The sequence below is a fragment of the Nerophis lumbriciformis genome, linkage group LG39 (genome assembly GCF_033978685.3).
Source record: "Nerophis lumbriciformis linkage group LG39, RoL_Nlum_v2.1, whole genome shotgun sequence".
NCBI classification, from domain to species: domain Eukaryota; kingdom Metazoa; phylum Chordata; class Actinopteri; order Syngnathiformes; family Syngnathidae; genus Nerophis; species Nerophis lumbriciformis.
In genome coordinates this window covers 13458290-13474150 of record NC_084586.2, presented here as the reverse complement: position 1 = coordinate 13474150, position 15861 = coordinate 13458290, and the positions used below count along the sequence as shown (strand labels likewise).

General features: G+C 31.4%; 1 protein-coding gene across 1 annotated transcript in view; it reads left to right on the top strand.

The window, feature by feature from the left end:
• LOC133577875 (melanopsin-A-like) overlaps positions 1–13832 on the top strand; it is a 134720-nt gene extending 120888 nt beyond the window's left edge. Inside the window, exons 10-11 of the mRNA XM_061931970.1 lie at positions 6670–6750; positions 13143–13832. Of these exons, the coding sequence (XP_061787954.1) occupies positions 6670–6750; positions 13143–13343 (282 nt within the window). The 3' untranslated portion in view covers positions 13344–13832. The remainder of the gene's footprint in view (positions 1–6669; positions 6751–13142) is intronic.
• The last annotated feature ends 2029 nt before the right edge of the window (positions 13833–15861 follow it).

Genomic DNA, 15861 nt, shown 5'->3' with positions numbered 1-15861 from the left:
GTGAAAATATTGGACACAGTGTGTTGTCAAGCTTATGAGATGCGATGCATGTGTAAGCCACTGTGACACTATTGTTCTTTTTTTATTTTTTTTTTATAAATGTCTAATGATAATGTCAATGAGGGATTTTTAATCACTGCTATGTTGAAATTGTAACCAATATTGATACTGTTGTTGATAATATTCATTTTTGTTTCACTACTTTTGGTTTGTTCTGTGTGGTGTTTGTGTCTCCTCTCAATTGCTCCGTTTATTGCAGTTCTGAGTGTTGCTGGGTCGGGTTTGGTTTTGGAATTGGATTGCATTGTTGTGGTATTGCTGTGTATTGTTTTGTTGGATTGATTAATTTAAAAAAAAAAAAAAAAATTTAAATAAAAAAAAAATAAAAAAATTAAAAAAAAAATTCGATTTAAAAAAATTGAGAATCGATTCTGAATCGCACGTGAGAATCGCGATTCAAATTCGAATCCGAATCGATTTTTTCCCACACCCCTTATATATATATATGTGTATATATGTATATACACACACATGAATACACATTTATACACACATTTTTATACACATATATAAATACACACATATATATATATATATATATATATATATATATACATACATACATATATATACATACATATATATATAAATATATATATATATATATACACACATATATATGCATACATATACATACTGTATATATAACATATATATATATAACATATATACACTTATACATATATATATATATATATATATATATATGCATACATATACATACTGTATATATAACATATATATATATAACATATATACACTTATACATATATATATATATATATATATATATATATATATATATATATATATATATATATATATATATATATATATATATATATATATATATATATATATACTAGGGCTGCAACTAACGATTATTTGATAATCGATTAATCTTTCGATTATTACTTTGATTAATCGACTAATAATCAGATAAAAGAGACAAACTACATTTCTATCCTATCCAGTATTTTATTGGGGGGAAAAACAGCATACTGGCACCATACTTATTTTGATTATTGTTTCTCAGCTGTTTGTAAATGTTGCAGTTTATAAATAAAGGTTTATTTAAAAAATAAAAAATAAATTAAAAAAATAAAAAAATAAAAGAAATCGATTTTTAAAAAATGAGAATCGATTCTGAATCGCACAACGTGAGAATCGCGATTCGAATTCACACCCCTAATATACATGAATATATATATATATATATATATATATATATATATATATATATATATATATATATATATATATATATATATATATACATACATACATATATATGCATACATATATACATATACATACTGTATATATAACATATATATATATAACATATACATATATATATATATATATATATATATATATATATATATATATATATATATATATACTAGGGCTGCAACTAACGATTATTTGATAATCGATTAATCTGTCGATTATTACTTTGATTAATCGATTAATAATCGCATAAAAGAGACCAACTACATTTCTATCCTATCCAGTATGTTATTGGGGGAAAAAACAGCATACTGGCACCATACTTATTTTGATTATTGTTTCTCAGCTGTTTGCAAATGTTGCAGTTTATAAATAAAGGTTTATTTAAAAAAAAAAAAAAAAAAAAAAATTTTTAAAGCCTCTGCGCATGCGCATAGCATAGATCCAACGAATCGATGACTAAATTAATCGGCAACTATTTTTATAATCGATTTAATCGATTAGTTGTTGCAGCCCTAATAAATACATTTGTGCATATATATATATATATACATATACATACATATATGCATATATATGGTGGCCATGGATGAAGTGCTGGCTGTCCAGAGTCGGGACCCGGGGTGGACCGCTCGCCTGTGCATCGGCTGGGAACATCTCTGCGCTGCTGACCCGTCTCCGCTCGGGATGGTCTCCTGCTGGCCCCACTATGGACTGGACTCTTACTATTATGTTGGATCCACTATGGACTGGACTCTCACAATATTATGTCAGACCCACTCGACATCCATTGCTTTCGGTCTCCCCTAGAGGGGGGGGGTTACCCACATATGCGGTCCTCTCCAAGGTTTCTCATAGTCATTCACATCGACGTCCCACTGGGGTGAGTTTTTCCTTGCCCGTATGTGGGCTTTGTACCGAGGATGTCGTTGTGGCTTGTGCAGCCCTTTGAGACACTTGTGATTTAGGGCTATATAAATAAAGATTGATTGATTGATTGATATATATATACACAAATACATACATATATGCATATATATATATACATATACATACATATACATAACATATATATATACACATATATACACATATATACATACATATATATATGTATATAGATATATACACACACATATATATACATATATACACACATACCTTTGTGTGTATATATATATATGTGTATATATATGTGTGTGTGTGTATATATATATATATATATACTGTATATATATATATGTGTATATATATATATATATATATGCATATATATATATATATATATATATATATATATATATATATACATATATATATACATACATACATACATACATACATACATACATACATACATACATACATACATACATACATACATATATATATATATATATATATATATATATATATATATATATATATATATATATATATATATATATATATATATATATATATATATGTGTGCATTGCCTATAACTTCATTATCTTGAATCTTATAAAGACAAAAACAAGTCTGGGCTGAACTCTAAGTGACATTTTTCGTTATCTCTGCAGTTCTCGGACGTTTATAATCGAGGAGCTATCAGGCCATCGGAAAAGGGCGCGTGATTTTATGTGTGACATCAGCCGTTTTATGGAGCATTTCCGTCTCTATGTAATCATCTTAAAAGAACACATGCAACACACACACACACACACACACACACACACACACACACACACACACACACACACACACACACACACACACACACACAGACACACACACAAAAACACACACACAGTTCCCGGAGGACTCCATTACAGTGTCCAAAGACTAATCCAGTAATCTGGGAGTTTCAGACTTAATCCCCAGTTTGCATGACGCGTTTCAAGCCACTACGCAGACTTGAGGATGATGGAAAGTTTTTCTGAGTCGCTGACCTTGGACCTATTATGTCCCCAGAGTCTCTGACCTTTGACCTCTAATGTTGACATGTTTACATACCATAAAAGCTCCAATCAACGCCTCCACTCAATTAGGTCTCTTATAGTCGCCAGGTGTGCCGTCTACTAAATTAGCACTCGGTCAAAAAAACAGTAACAGCTGTGGCTGTAGGCAACCTCCCGATGTAGCTTGTTTTATGAAAATGCTGCCTTTGGATTGCGTTTTTTAAGTTGTCAGTTGCTACTACTAAATGCTTCTCATTTATATTTTTCTATGGCCCCCTAAAAAGAAGAGAACATTTTTCCGCGACTATAAATAATATAATTTGTCTATACAATTGTTGATAGTACACCTCTGCATGACATCGCATCCTTGTTAACTTTAAAGAAAACAAAAAAAAAATACGGACCAACTTACAACAAATAATAACTTTATTACCATTGTTTTTAGTCTGTTACAGAAAAGATTTAAAATGCATCAATTTGCCTGAAATTAAAAAGAATCCTTATTTAAACTGTAATCATTTATTGACTGACTTAAAACCAATTATTACTGAAAAATAAAATGAAATAAACTCATTGAATAATAATAAATCAAAATTGATTTGCAAAATTACCAATATATTAAACACTTTAACCTACAAAATAAAAATTACAAAACAACTTGTGCTGATTTTTGAATCACAATAAAGAAAGTCAGGATTATTGGCGACAATGAGCATATTTTGTAGTGCACAGCTATTCGAAGCGGGGTTCGAAGCATGATACTGATAAAGCATGCTTCCCGGGGGACACACTCACCCCCTACCGTCTATTTGAGCAGAACTGTGTTTTACCATTCCACTTTCTCATGCACTACCAACTAGGGATGTCCCGATCCGATATTTGGATCGGATCGGCTGCCGATATTTGCCAAAAATTGCGTATCGGCAAGGCATGGGAAAATGCCGATCCAGATCCAGTTTAAAAAAAAAACTCCGGTCCGTGTTTTCCTACGCACCGATTTAAATAATACATTCCACTTTTCTGCTGCTCCGTAATTTCCGTTCCGCATTTTCCAGCACACCTTCAACACATCCACAATTCTCACGCAGTTGCTTTTAGCTGCTGGCATTACACGACAGGCTCTTCTCACTCTTTCCTGTGTCTCCCTCTCACAGACAGCAAGTGCCCCTTCTTACACACGTCACATACTGTCACGTCATACGTCACATACGTATACGTCCTCCCCGAGCAGAGAGGTAGCAGCATGGCTAACGTTAGCTGTGATGCTAGCGCAGCCGTGTGACCAACGTTCTCTCTAAGGTGCGCGCTTGTGCAATTGCGCACTGTTTAAGCGTCCTCTGCGCATAGCAAATCTATGCCACGCACAAAATCAAATAAAAAAATAAGCGCATAACAATTTTCGACACACGGACACGACAGAGAAAACCGTTTTCGTCATCATTGTTCAAATATTGTGACGTCTGTCGAGACGCTTATCTCCGTTCGGTGCCACACGTCCACACCATCAAAATGCAGAGGCAAAAAATTTCCACATTAGTTGTGATTTCCTTCTCTGCATGAAAGTTTAAAAGTAGCATATATTAATGCAGTATGAAGAATAATGTTTTAATGTAGACATGCAAGCCTTGAAAGAACATTTTGAAAATCAAGACTACATTTCCTGCAAATGGGTGCATTTCTACCCTATATTTTAACTTTAGATTTATTCTCATATCAAACTCTTTTGGCTGTCTTTTTGACACTTACATCCGGAGCCCCCCTCCACACCCTGGATTATAAATAATGTAAATAATTCAATGTGATTATCTTGTGTGATGACTGTATTATGATGATAGTATATATCTGATAGTATATATCTGTATCATGAATCAATTTAAGTGGACCCCGACTTAAACAAGTTGATAAACTTATTCGGGTGTTTCCATTTAGTTGTCAATTGTACGGAATATGTACTTCACTGTGCAACCTACTAATAAAAGTGTCAATCAATCAATCAAAACACATAGAATCATCATACTGCTGTGATTATATGCATCAAGTGTTCATTCAAGGCTAAGGCAAAATATCGAGATATATATCGTGTATCGCAATATGGCCTTAAAATATCGCAATATTAAAAAAAAGGCCATATCGCCCAGCCCTAGTTCAATGATGCCATTTCTGTTTGTCATGTATAATTTTGTCTATTTTGTGTTTATCCTTGAATAAATAGGTCAGTTTCTTGTTACCAACCATTGTGTATTATTCAAACTCCCCTAATTCAGCTGGCTAGTTGTTATCAAGAGTACTAAAACCCTTTTCAACATGATTCTGACAACTAAGTAGGCTAAATAACTTTAAACTTTAATACATGCTGGGATAGGCCAGTATCGGTCAGTATCGGTATCGGTCAGTATCGGTATCGGATCGGAAATGCAAAAACAATATCGGTATTGGATCGGAAGTGCAAAAACCTGGATCGGGACATCCCTACTACCAACCATTATTGAAGTTTGTATAATGAGTTTTCACATCGTCTCTCCGATTAGTCCCTACTTCCAATCCAAGGGACATATACACCTGGCTATAATACAATATGCTTAATTTAATCATCAGTTTAAGGCTATTAAAAATGTAGAAATAACTATCATGCCAAAAATAGAAGTACTGTAATTTCCGGACTATAAACTATTAATTTTTCTCACGCTTTGGACTCTTACTATTATGTTGGATCCACTATGGACTGTACTCTCACAATATTATGTCAGACCCACTCGACATCCATTGCATTCGGTCTCCCCTAGAGGGGTCCTCTCCAAGGTTTCTCATAGTCATTCACATCGACGTCCCACTGGGGTGAGTTTTTCCTTGCCCTTATGTGGGCTCTGTACCGAGGATGTCGTTGTGGCTTGTGCAGCCCTTTGAGACACTTGTGGTTTAGGGCTATATAAATAAACATTGATTGACTTTGACCCTGCGCTTTATACAACGCTACGGCTAATTGGTGGATTTTTTCCGGGTTCACGAGCGTCACACGCCGCCGATAAATGTAGCCTCACCACATCAGACCAATGTAATTGTTCACAAACGCACTCACACAATCATTCAGTCGGCCATTTAACCCATTATGGACTCACTCTCGCCATGGAGAAAAAAATGACGAAATGCACAAGACGCAGGCTTCTAGCCAAAGACGATTGACCGGGCAATTGGAAAAGGAAACAGCCGCAGTCCCCGCAGAGGAGGTGGGGGACAAAGACGAGACCATGGTCAATGTGTACACCTGTGGCTTATAGACTTGAGCGGCCAATATATCTAAAACATATTTTTTTACCCAAAAATGCGGCTTCAAAACCTTTTTGTTTGTTTTTTAAAGCATCACCCCCATTGTGTGTTAGAGATGATGCAAATTTGGGGCCTATTTTGATGCAACTTTGCTTATGTGTGACTTTTCAGACTACAAAAGACCCTGAAGACATCTTCATGTCGGACCTCAGCCTCCTACCAAAGAACCAAAATCATCTTCCTGCCTGCAGTGTAAGTCATAATTGTTTTGTTTTTATCGCCAAACCCTGCTTGAAAAACCTCGACAATCATTTTTGCGTTGGAAATGTGCGGCCAGATCAAGTCCGTATGTCATAACAACCACAGGAAAAATATATTTTGGCACAAATGCAAAGAACTTTGAGTGGCATTGATGCTTTCATAATCTTTTCCTATGAAATAGAGAATAATATTTCATGCAAACACAGAAATCACACCTTCTTAAAGTACAAATGAGCTGCTTTCGGTGGTTAGGAGCAAACCAGACGCGTTCTTGTACGTTAAAAATAGAGCAGGGAGAGGTTCGGTGTCCAATCAATCTACCCAATCAATGCTGCAATCAGCTGTGACTGTTTTGTGTCCTCCCCTGACAGGTTTATAGGAGCAAAGGAAAGTATTGATCCACAAAGTGACGGATGGTCATTTCTCTCACTTAACCCTTTATCAGGCGGAGGACCAAATTTGGGAACCAACAGGAGGACCGCGGAGAGTACAGATAAGCCAAAAAAAAGAAAATACTTGTTTAGTTTGTTTGGGTTATGTCAGAAAAAGAACTGGCAAAATAAAAATACGTAAGAAACACAAATAAATAAATAAATCACATATTATAGAGCAATGTAGTGTTATTATATAATACCGAAATATTACAAATACAATGTAAGAAATCCATTTAAAATATATATATTTATTAATAAATTGACTTAATTTATTATGTTTAAAAATATATATATAATTAATAATGATTAATTAATGAAAGTGAAATTGAAATGTACTTGGGGATTAATTGGCTTAAACATTTTACTATGAAATCAAACATTTCCAAATAAAAATAAAACAATGCAATACTGGTCACTGATATTTGTTACAAAAATAATCAAAACAATTAATAATGATTAATTAATGAAAGTGAAATTGAAATGTACTTGGGAAATAATTGGCTTAAACATTTTACTATTAAATCAAACATTTCCAAATAAAAATAAAACAATGCAATACTGGTCACTCGTATTTATTACAAAAATAATAAAAACAAAAAAAAAATCACAAATTATAGAGCATTGTAGTGTATATAATACCGAAATATTACAAATACAATGTAAGAAATCCAATTAAAATACATATATTTATTAATAAATTGACTTAATTTATTATGTTTAAAAATATATATATAATTAATAATGATTAATTAATGAAAGTGAAATTGAAATGTACTTGGGGATTAATTGGCTTAAATATTTTATTATTAAATCAAAAATTTCCAAATAAAAATAAATCAATGCAATACTGGTCACTGATATTTGTTACAAAAATAATCAAAACAATGAATAATGATTCATTAATGAAAGTGAAATTGAAATGTACTTGGGAATTAATTGGCTTAAACATTTTACTATTAAATCAAACATTTCCAAATAAAAATAAAACAATGCAATACTGGTCACTCATATTTATTACAAAAATAATAAAAACAAATTTAAAAAAAATCACAAATTATAGAGCATTGTAGTGTATATAATACTAAAATATTACAAATACAATGTAAGAAATCCAATTAAAATACATATATTTATTAATAAATTGACTTAATTTATTATATTTAAAAATATATATATAATTAATAATGATTAATTAATGAAAGTGAAATTGAAATGTACTTGGGGATTAATTGGTTTAAATATTTTACTATTAAATCAAACATTTCCAAATAAAAATAAATCAATGCATTACTGGTCACTGATATTTGTTACAAAAATAATAAAAACAATTAATAATGGTTAATTAATGAAAGTGAAATTGAAATGTACTTGGGGATTAATTGGCTTAAACATTTTACTATTAAATCAAACATTTCCAAATAAAAATAAAACAATGCAATACTGGTCACTCGTATTTATTACAAAAATAATAAAAACAAATTTAAAAAAATCACAAATTATAGAGCATTGTAGTGTATATAATACCGAAATATTAGAAATACAATGTAAGAAATCCAATTAAAATACATATATTTATTAATAAATTGACTTAATTTATTATGTTTAAAAATATATATATAATTAATAATGATTAATTAATGAAAGTGAAATTGAAATGTACTTGGGGATTAATTGGCTTAAACATTTTACTATTAAATCAAACATTTCCAAATAAAAATAAATCAATGCATTACTGGTCACTGATATTTGTTACAAAAATAATCAAAACAATTAATAATGATTAATTAATGAAAGTGAAATTGAAATGTACTTGGGGATTAATTGGCTTAAACATGTTACTATGAAATCAAACATTTCCAAATAAAAATAAATCAATGCAATACTGGTCACTGATATTTGTTACAAAAATAATCAAAACAATTAATAATGATTAATTAATGAAAGTGAAATTGAAATGTACTTGGGAAATAATTGGCTTAAACATTTTACTATTAAATCAAACATTTCCAAATAAAAATAAAACAATGCAATACTGGTCACTCGTATTTATTACAAAAATAATAAAAACAAATAAAAAAAATCACAAATTATAGAGCATTGTAGTGTATATAATACCGAAATATTACAAATACAATGTAAGAAATCCAATTAAAATACATATATTTATTAATAAATTGACTTAATTTATTATGTTTAAAAATATATATATAATTAATAATGATTAATTAATGAAAGTGAAATTGAAATGTACTTGGGGATTAATTGGCTTAAATATTTTATTATTAAATCAAAAATTTCCAAATAAAAATAAATCAATGCAATACTGGTCACTGATATTTGTTACAAAAATAATCAAAACAATGAATAATGATTCATTAATGAAAGTGAAATTGAAATGTACTTGGGGATTAATTGGCTTAAACATTTTACTATTAAATCAAACATTTCCAAATAAAAATAAAACAATGCAATACTGGTCACTCATATTTATTACAAAAATAATAAAAACAAATTTAAAAAAAATCACAAATTATAGAGCATTGTAGTGTATATAATACTAAAATATTACAAATACAATGTAAGAAATCCAATTAAAATACATATATTTATTAATAAATTGACTTAATTTATTATATTTAAAAATATATATATAATTAATAATGATTAATTAATGAAAGTGAAATTGAAATGTACTTGGGGATTAATTGGCTTAAATATTTTACTATTAAATCAAACATTTCCAAATAAAAATAAATCAATGCATTACTGGTCACTGATATTTGTTACAAAAATAATAAAAACAATTAATAATGGTTAATTAATGAAAGTGAAATTGAAATGTACTTGGGGATTAATTGGCTTAAACATTTTACTATTAAATCAAACATTTCCAAATAAAAATAAATCAATGCAATACTGGTCACTCGTATTTATTACAAAAATAATTAAAAAAAATTAAAAAAAATCACAAATTATAGAGCATTGTAGTGTATATAATACCGAAATATTACAAATACAATGTAAGGAATCCAATTAAAATACATATATTTATTAATAAATTGACTTAATTTATTATGTTTAAAAATATATATATAATTAATAATGATTAATTAATGAAAGTGAAATTGAAATGTACTTGGGGATTAATTGGCTTAAACATTTTACTATTAAATCAAACATTTCCAAATAAAAATAAATCAATGCATTACTGGTCACTGATATTTGTTACAAAAATAATAAAAACAATTAATAATGGTTAATTAATGAAAGTGAAATTGAAATGTACTTGGGGATTAATTGGCTTAAACATTTTACTATTAAATCAAACATTTCCAAATAAAAATAAAACAATGCAATACTGGTCACTCGTATTTATTACAAAAATAATTTTAAAAAAAATTAAAAAAAATCACAAATTATAGAGCATTGTAGTGTATATAATACCGAAATATTACAAATACAATGTAAGAAATCCAATTAAAATACATATATTTATTAATAAATTGACTTAATTTATTATGTTTAAAAATACATATATAATTAATAATGATTAATTAATGAAAGTGAAATTGAAATGTACTTGGGGATTAATTGGCTTAAACATTTTACTATTAAATCAAACATTTCCAAATAAAAATAAATCAATGCATTACTGGTCACTGATATTTGTTACAAAAATAATCAAAACAATTAATAATGATTAATTAATGAAAGTGAAATTGAAATGTACTTGGGGATTAATTGGCTTCAACATTTTACTATTAAATCAAACATTTCCAAATAAAACTCATATTTATTACAAAAATAGTAAAAACAATTAGATAAAATCATAAAAATAAATCAAATATACTACACACAATACTACAAATATATAATACATAATACAGTATACTATAATGTAACAAAGGGGTGCACAAAAGTATCAATTCACATCCGAATCGCAATCTGTATTTATCCTGATTCTAAATAGGCTCATAATTTTCAAAAATGTAAAGAAAAATGTAAAGAAAATCAATATTCAAGCAGACGATTTTAGGCTATCTCTATGCAACCAAAAGGAGCTTTTCTAACCTGTAACCTGCTTTGAAATAGTTTTTAATTATACCAAAATTACAGTGCAAGAATCTGTTTGAATCAAGAATCGTGTTGAGTCGAGAATCAATTCCGAATGCAACCGTCAGCCCAGGAATCGGATCGAATCGTAAGGTGCCCAAAGAGTCATAACCCTACTAAAATATACAAATACAGCTTGCATCGGAGCCAAGTGGGAAGCAGCAAATTCAGCTGCAGTGAAAAAAACAGACAAGTAGTTGTTAATGGGCACTTTAATTACTGCCCTCTACAGGATAGGAGTGCAACAGCACCTCATAATGTACAAAACACAAAACCAGTGAAGTTGTCACGTTGTGTAAATGGTAAATAAAAAGAGAATACAATGATCTGCAAATCCTTTTCAACTTATAATCAATTGAATAGACTGCAAAGACAAGATACTAAATGTTCGAACTGGGAAACTCTTTTTTTTTTTTTATTTAATGGCAGCAACACATTGTGAAAAAAAGTTGGCAGAGGGGCATTTTTACCACTGTGTTACATGGCCTTTCCTTTTAACAAGACTCAGTAAACGTTTGGGAACTGAGGAGACACATTTTTGAAACTTTTCAGGTGGAATTATTTCCCATTCTTGCTTGATGTACAGCTTAAGTTGTTCAACAGTCCGGGGTCTCCGTTGTGGTATTTTAGGCTTCATAATGCGCCACACATTTTTAATGGGAGACAGGTCTGGACTACAGGCAGGCCAGTCTAGTACCCTCACCCTGGCTTGGCATTGTCTTGCTGAAATAAGCAGGGGCGTCCATGATAACGTTGCTTGGATGGCAACATATGTTGCTCCAAAACCTGTATGTACCTTTCAGCATTAATGGTGCCTTCACAGATGTGTAAGTTACCCATGCCTTGGGCACTAATACACCCCTATACCATCACAGGTGCTGGCTTTTCAACTTTGCGCCTATATCAGTCCGAATGGTTCCTTTCCTCTTTGGTCCGGAGGACACGACATCCACAGTTTCCAAACACAATTTGAAATGTGGACTCGTCAGACCACAGAACACTTTTCCACTTTGCATCAGTCCATCTAAGATGAGCTCGAGCCCAGCGAAGCCAGCGACGTTTCTGGGTGTTGTTGATAAATGGCTTTCGCTTTGCATAGTAGAGTTTTAACTTGCACTTACAGATTTAGCGACCAACTGTAGTCACTGACAGTGGTTTTCTGAAGTGTTCCTGAGCCCATGTGGTGATATCCTTTACACACTGATGTCGCTTTTTGATGCAGTACCGCCTGAGGGATCGAAGGTCCGTAATTTAATCGCTTACGTGCAGTGATTCCTCCAGATTCTCTGAACCTCTTGATGACATTATGGACCTTAGATGGTGAAAACCCTAAATTCCTTGCAATAGCTGGTTGAGAAATGTTGTTCTTAAACAATTTGCTCACGCATTTGTTGACAAAGTGGTGACCCTCGCCCCATCCTTGTTTGTGAATGACTGAGCATTTCATGGAAGCTGTTTTTATACCCAATCATGGCACCCGCCTGTTCCCAATTAGCCTGTTCACCTGTGGGATGCTCCAAATAAGTGTTTAATGAGCATTCCGCAACTTTCTCAGTCTTTTTTGCCACTTGTGCCAGCTTTTTTGAAACATGTTGCAGGTATCAAATTCCAAATGAGCTAATATTTGCAAAAAATAACAACGTTTTCCAGTGTGAACATTAAATATCTTGTCTTTGCAGTCTATTCAATTGAATATAAGTTGAACGCAAATCATTATATTCTGTTTTTATTTACAATTTACACAACGTGCCAACTTTACTGGTTTTGGGGTTTGTACTTGGTCAATGTGGAGGTCTGCGTTTGCGTTGCCAAATGTTTTGTGTCTGTACCACGCAGCTGGGTCGGACAGTGGACGAGCTGTGCCTGGGCACCTTCTCTAGGGCGCCGCCCGCCGTCATCGCTACCTCCATATCCAGCCCGTCCATACTGCACAGCCCGCCCGGTTTCCACGGCAACCTCAAGTTGAGCAAAACCTTCAGCGCCGTTGCTAAGGAGTCCCTAGACATCGGCAGACTGGACACCACCATGACGGCGTGAGCGTCGCCCCGCCATCGACTTTGTACGCGCGTTCCAGAACTTTCCCTACCCGGGCGTGCTCGTGGTGCCAACGTCAAGCCCGAGCATGCACTGTTGCCCTGAAACCTGGGACGTTTTACATTTGCTACAGTGCGACATACTTCATCTCTGGTTCTGGTTCTGGTCCTGCACTGCCAACAGCTGCAAAAGGGGGCGTGGTCTAAATCTGTAGAGGCTAAAGTGCTGAAAATGTGTCTGTTGCCTGTGTTAGTATTTTCCTAGCAAATACATGGTGGCGTCAAAAATCGCACTGGCTTGAATTTTCTCGCTTTTTTTTTTTTCCCCGCTGAATCACCACGAAATTTGGTACACACCTTTGGGAGACTGAAAAGCACACGCGTGTCAATTTTGAGCATGATTGAAAAAAACTAAACAAAAAAAGCCAGTCATCTTAGCCACAACCCTTAGGGGGCGCCACAAATGTCTTTTACACTCCATTGGCTATTTCTAACAGTGAATACTATTATTACACAATTTTTTTAATGCATTTTATTAGTAGATTTTTTTTTTAACTAAAATTTCACCTCAAAGTGTAGTGTACATTACTGTAAATGAAAAAAACAGTATTGCTGTTTTCATGGTAAAAAAAAAAAAAAGGCAGCTCAGTTGCCAGAATTTTACAGTAAAATTTACATTTGTTTTTTTTACTGTAAATAAAAAAAATCCAATTTTACAGTAAAATTTTGGCACCTGAGCTGACAGTTTGTTTGGGTGGGGTTTTTTTACCGCAAATCAACAACTGTAGATTTTTCGGTGTATTACTGTAAATGCCAAAACGGCACCACAGTTTATTACAGTATTTTTATTGTAATAAACTGTAGTACTGTTTTTTTCATTTAGAGAAAAATGCTGTAAAAACCACAGGGAATTTCACAATTTTACCATGAAATGTATTACTACTTTTACATTGCACACTTTGATGGATAACTTGCTTTGAATTCATTATTATTAGTATTTATTTCTATTTAAAAAATTTGTTTATAATATTACACAATTTTTTTATGCATTTCATTGGTAGATTTTTTTTAACTAAAATGTAAAAAAAATATGGTAAGTTGCAATAATTTCACTTCAAAATTGAGTGTATATTACTGTAAATGGAAAAACAGTACTGTTGTTTTTATGGTTAAAAAAAAAAGGCAGCTCAGTTGCCAGAATTCTACTGTAAAATTAACTTTTTTTTTTAATGCATTTTATTAGTAGATTTTTTTTTTTACTAAAATTTCACCTCAAAATGTAGTGTACATTACTGTAAATGAAAAAACAGTACTGCTGTTTTCACGATAAAAAGATTAAAAAAAAAAAAAAAAGGCAGCTCAGTTGCCAGAATTTTACAGTAAAATTTACATTTGTTTTTTTTACTGTAAAAAAAAATAATCCAATTTTACAGTAAAATTTTGGCACCTGAGCTGATAGTTTGTTTGGTTTTTTTTTTTACCGCAAATCAACAACTGTAGATTTTTCGGTGTATTACTGTAAATGCCAAAACGGCACCACAGTTTATTACAGTATTTTTATTGTAATAAACTGGAGTACTGTTTTTTTCATTTAGAGAAAAATGTTGTAAAAACCACAGGGAATTTCACAATTTTACCATGAAATGTATTGCTACTTTTACATTGCACACTTTGATGGATAACTTGCTTTGAAATCATTATTATTAGTATTTATTTATATCTAAAAAATGTTTTTCATAATATTACACAATTTTTTTAATGCATTTTATTGGTAGATTTTAAAAAAACTAAAATGTTAAAAAAAAATATGGTAAGTTGCAATAATTTCACTTCAAAATTGAGTGTATATTACTGTAAATGGAAAAACAGTACCGTTGTTTTTATGGTTAAAAAAAAAGGCAGCTCAGTTGCCAGAATTCTACTGTAAAATTTACATTTGTTTGTTTACTGTAAATAAAAAAACTGCAGTTTTACAGTAAAATTTTGGCACCTGAGCTGCCAGTTTGTTTCAATAACTGTAGATTTTTCGGTGTATTACTGTAAATGCTAAAACGGCACCACAGTTTATTACAGTAAAAAAAAAAGTACTGTTTTTTTCATTTAGAGAAAAATGCTGTAAAAAACACAGTAAATTTCACAATTTTACCATGAAATCTATTGTTACTTTTACATTGCACACTTTGATAGATAACTTGCTTTGAAATCATTATTATTAGTATTTATTTCTATTTAAAAATGGTTTGAATGTTTGAGAATACATTTTTGCATAATTAGACGATATTTAAGTTAACATAATTTGCGGTTACATGGAGTACATTTTTTTTTTTTTAGCCCAAAATAGAAAGAAAGAATACATTTAGTAAGAAAAGTTACAGTATTTTACTGATACATATTATTTCCAGGCTTTCGAGGGCCAAATAAAATGAAGCGGCGGGCCACATCTGGCCCCCGGGCCTTGACTTTGACACCTATGTTTTAAACTATCCTTTATTGTAGTGTCAAAAATGCATTTCCGCCTCTTG